Raw genomic sequence first — 5,185 nt, forward strand, 5'->3', positions numbered from 1 at the left:
ATGGTGTTGTGGATATTTGATTTATGTGTTCGCATCTTTCTTTTGTTGATTTGTATTAGATGGTTGAAAAATCAAATTAATATTGTTAAAGACTACAGAACATTGATTCACCCCCCCCCCCCCCCCCTCTCAGTGTTCCTTGATTCCAGCAGTAATCCACTTGGTTAGGTATAAAAAGTCATTGTACATGCCACCCAAAGTTTCTGCACAATTTACCACATTGCAGTCAATTTTTCTATTTTGTTCACCTTAAAAGCTTTATTTTTTTCTCCTGAAACCTATAGGAGATGTTAGGGAAGAGGTTTTACTAAATTATTCTTTTTGTTTCATTTAATTTCATTGTGATTTGAGTAAGATATAACCATTTTTCTAAAAACTATCAAAACCCTCATTAGGGTTTCCAGTGAGTGGAAAAAAATGTATTTTAGTCTGTTTCACCATTAAAAACTCACACTACTAATTGGAAAGGCTCTTATAAATATGTATTTTCATTTCCCAATCTTTCGAGGTTATATGGTGAAGGATGCACATGCCAAAGTTGATAGGTTGGTTTGATATACACCATGTATTAGACCTTTAAGACAACACTATAAAGAAAATAATACATAAAACTACAACAAGGGGGGGTCCATCTTGTGTGAGGGATGCTGGAAAAGGTGTGGTGGATACCAAGGTACAAACCTATGAGGCTTGATTCCATTTCATCAAGAAAGGCCAAAGGAAAATATGATTGTCCTTGCGTATGTTTACTGTGATTGTCATAAGGAAGCCAGTGACAATGCTTGTTGAATGAAGTTTGGATGAAGTATTGGATGGAATGTGTCTAGTTGAAGGAGCCTTGAACCTTTGGGAAGAGTCCCTCACACAAGTAGACTAGGAGGTTGGAAGCCTTGTGGAATTTGGTCAGATCTCTTGACTAATGTTGTTGACTATCCTAAAACACCCTAATTGTCATAGTCCTAATGTCGGTCCTAATGCGAGACATAATTCCAATCATGTTTGTTGCAATGGAGGGTCATATGGAGAGTTATGAAGTGTGAGTCATAAAGGGTCTCCAAAGGTCCTTTGTAGGGTGTTCAAGTCTAGAGGAGAAGTTGGAGGTATTGATGTGTTCGTCAGCCTAGATCATCAATAGAAGCATCCCTAAAGGATGAGGGTATGTCATTGAAGTTGGTCCTCAAGAGACCTTTTTGTTGTGTTGTTACTGTCCAAACTTTTAAGTGTACAATACCCTATGATGTTTGTCCAAAGTCTAGAGAATGTTCAAACCCTAAGGGTCAAATAGTGTCTCAAGGGTGTCTAATTGATAAAGTATAGAACTACTACCCTAGTAGATTGAAACCATTGAGCTACCCCTACCTCTGCATCACACATGTATCTAGATAGTTTTTGTCTGAGGCAAATTTTTCCTTTAGATAGTTTTTCTTCCTTTACCAAAAGATTGGTAAAAGTTTCTTTGAAATGCTCTTTAAACATATTGCGTTATCTTTAATTTGATAGTATATAGTCATTTCATTTGTATCTTTATATGTCGCATTTCCGGTTGATGTTGATGTTGATGTTGATGTTGATGGGCGCGTACTCCAAGAAAACAAACTAACTACATTTCCATCTCAATCTCGCTTTTTAGTTTCTCTTTCCCACGAATCAAACTACCGAGCAATATTTGTTCTCACTTCTCTCTTCACCGATAAGAATGCTTCAAACTATCAAACTATCAAACTACTGAGCTCCTTCACGAGAACAGGAATGGAATTTCAAGACTGCTGATACAGGTGATTCAGGTTAATTTCTATATTTGTTCACCGATAAGGATGTTTTTCTTGCTTTTCTGCAATCTATTAAGGAATACGATTTCTCATTTCTTTAGTCCCATGTTGAAATAAGTTTCAGAAATTGTTGATTTGTTTGTTGAAAATTATGAGTCCAACTTGCAGATACATGGGTAAATGTGCCCTTGCTAGGTTTGTAGTTGCCTGTTGTATGATTTTACATATAAAGTTTATCTTACTGATATAGAATCTTTTGATCTATACTAGTTTTTGTGTTAATTTGCATTTGTGATACGGAACCTGACCTTCGTTTTCTCACATCCTTCCTCTGAGTAACAGGAACAATTTCTCCCTCTTCATATTTATCTCGAAATAGCTTTAGTCAGACGATTTCCTCCTTATCTTTGTGTGTGAATTATGGTTATTTAGATCCCTTACAAGAAAATAAAAAAGTTACAAGAAGCAAAACTTAGGGTTCTCTAGATTGAATGTTTTGGTCGTCTTCTCTTAAATTATTTTCGTCAAATCCACATTGTCTTTGAATCCTGTATACAAAACGTGCATCTCAGCTGTTTGTTTGAGACGATCTACTGTAAATTTAACCCGTAATAGAGTCTCTTCATTTTTCCCCAAGAGTAACTCTGTTCGCTTTTTTTCTTGGAAAAGTGCAATTCTACCATGGAAACAAGGCCAGACAGGAAGGATATATTTGCAAGAAGACCTAAAATGAATTCATAGTTTTTTGTGTTGATCAAACTTATTATAATTATTTGAATTTGTTTCTTAATATATAAATATAAAATGACGGGAAAATAAACGTAAAGATCCACAATCGGCAACTCGTACATCGTTTCATCCTGCGAATCGTATATTATTTTACAGTTCTGTCAGTGTATACTGAAAATCATATATGTCAGATTTTTCACCAATTTCTGACCCTATGAAATAATTTGGGCAGGTCGTAACTTCTGTCCGAATTGTATCATCTTTTTCACTCGTTCATAATATTTTAGCCTCAGGAGCCTGCCAAGGTGCACCATACAAGAAACCCCAAAAGATTTGCATTTAGGGTTATTACAAGAAATCCTAAAGAACAACGCGGCGAGGAACAGATTTAGGCAGCTCAGAAAACATCGGCCCAATGGATTCCATGCAGGTAAAACAAATATGAACATTTCTTTTTAAATTTGGGGAGCACACATGAAAGTATTAACACTTTTTGGGGGTGAAATTTTCAGGCGAATTCTGATGGACAACAGCGCCCTTTTCATACGTTTTGGCATGCGATGGCCGGCATTTCCATTCCATGCACAGCCGTTTGGGTATTTCTTGGATTTCATGGCATAACCACCGCCATGAATGCTAATGGTCTTTTTGTCAATGTATTTGGAGTGGGTTCTATTGTTGCATCTTTTATCGTCGCAGTATTACTCGTGGTAACTAGGGCTCGGGGAACGGATCGTACAATTTTCCTCACCTTTTTGAATTCAACGATACTTTCCATGTCGGGTTTCCTTGCAGCTTTTTACACTGTGCAGCCGTCATCGTATATTATCAGTCTTGGTTTTGTTAGTTTAGCATGCATGGCTTTTAATCAGTTTGAAATATGGTCTCGCTGACTTGGAGGCCTGTAGAGTACTCAGAATTTGTCAAGACTCTATGAAAACAGCTTTTTCTGTGAACAGGATGAAAAACTTTTTAACCCATTCTGTTTTACAGTAGATAATGGATTCTCTTTAACATATAGAGCAAGGCGGAAATGGCTCGCCAGGCTGTAGCACTAATGGGTTTTGGTTGGTTTTTATCATGTCAATGTGCTTAGCATCAGGACGAGGCCATATTTCTTTATGTTTATAATACATATACCGTAAAATAAATTTGATATTTCAATATTTGATCTTAAATTTTAAGACAAGTGAATGACTTTATTTTAAACCAAATTTGTCAAGTAGATAAATGTATTATAGCTCTCTGAATCTGTACTTCATTACTCTTGGAAATTCAAGTCTTTTTAACTTTCTAGTCTTGAGTTACTTTCATATATTATAACTAATGTATTGGTATATTAATACTGTACTTAGTCTTGGAAATTCAAGTCTTTTTAAATCTGTACTTAGTATATTAATCAATGTATTGGTATATTAATCAATGTATTGGTGCATTTTAAAAACTGGATAGTCATTTCTTTCCATGCACTAGAAGAAGAATTCAACTGATTTATGATGTAATTAATGTCATGTATTTCTCTTAATTAGCTTGTGTACTAATACTTTAACTAAGATGATTGATAGTTGAACTGGTTTGACATTAGTGCCGGATAATATTAAGCATGATCTGGAAGAGAGAATATTTAGAATTTCGTCCTTGTAAAGTAATTGAGCCACCTGGCACTTGCTTATTTTCCATTTTATTATTTTAGAGAGAGAATGAATGTTATATTCTTTTCTATCATAGATAATAGATATTTGTAAATTTTGTTTGTTGTTTTAACTCTAAGAATAGTATAGGTTTTTTTGAGCATCCTTGCTTAATTTAAAGATAAAATTTATCACTTTTTTTGTTTTGTAAAACAGTAATATAAACATGTGCATTGACATGTTCTATATTAGTTTTTTCATTTATCTACTACACACATTATGGTCACTAATAATGTCCTCCACACATTTCTAGACTATTTGCATGATTATATGCTTCAGTAGAATATCATTAAGGTTGAACACATCATGAGCTTTTCTTATTAGCATAAGTCATCACCTTGTGCTTGATCAAGAGTCTATATTTAAAGGCAAAAACAAAGCACATGGACAGATTGAGTTCTTTGTAGTTATAGAGGAAATTGGCAATGCTAAATTGAAGTTAATTTGCATTATTTTGGGTGTAGCATTTAGTACTTGGCATGCCCACTTAAGATAATTTCAAAGTCTATAAAAGATATATTACTAATAAGATTTATTGAAAGTTCTTTATACATTTAAGATTTTGAAGAAAATTATGTTACTAAGGTTATTGTTTATCTATAAGGTTCAAAAGTTGTCACACTTAGTTTTATATGAGAAATGGAGTTTCTATAGATGTATGGAACCTTTCTTTTATTACATTAAATGTCATTTAGTATTTAATGTAATTGATTTTATTTTAGAGCATCTTAATGTTATTGGACTACACGTTATAGTATTGACTTTGTATATTGTTATTAATATTTTGTAATTATTATTAATATTATACACTATATTATTCTATTTATAGAGTATAGAATTATTGGTTATTGCCAACAAGGAGCATTACTATAGCATAATTTAGATGCCATTAGTTTTGATTGATGTGCAAAAGAGAAATCAAAATTTTAAAACCTTTGTATGGTAATAATCATTGATGTTGAAAATATGTTGATATTCTTCTCTATCATAGATATT

At 33.5% G+C, this 5,185-nt stretch overlaps 1 protein-coding gene across 2 annotated transcripts; it reads left to right on the forward strand.

Moving 5' to 3' along the window:
• Nucleotides 1-1,554: 1,554 nt before the first annotated feature.
• On the forward strand, nucleotides 1,555-3,664 carry LOC131029326 (uncharacterized). Of its 2 annotated transcripts, none has more exons than XM_057959768.2 (3): nucleotides 1,555-1,784; nucleotides 2,731-2,928; nucleotides 3,011-3,664. In XM_057959768.2, exons 2-3 carry the CDS (start codon nucleotides 2,914-2,916, stop codon nucleotides 3,389-3,391), a joined length of 396 nt encoding a protein of 131 aa, XP_057815751.2. In that variant the 5' UTR covers nucleotides 1,555-1,784; nucleotides 2,731-2,913; the 3' UTR covers nucleotides 3,392-3,664. The 2 variants fall into 2 exon arrangements, with proteins under 2 accessions (XP_057815751.2, XP_057815750.2); XM_057959767.2 differs by having other exon boundaries at nucleotides 1,555-1,775.
• The last annotated feature ends 1,521 nt before the right edge of the window (nucleotides 3,665-5,185 follow it).

This window comes from Cryptomeria japonica, chromosome 10 (assembly GCF_030272615.1).
Source record: "Cryptomeria japonica chromosome 10, Sugi_1.0, whole genome shotgun sequence".
Classification (NCBI taxonomy): Eukaryota; Viridiplantae; Streptophyta; class Pinopsida; order Cupressales; family Cupressaceae; genus Cryptomeria; species Cryptomeria japonica.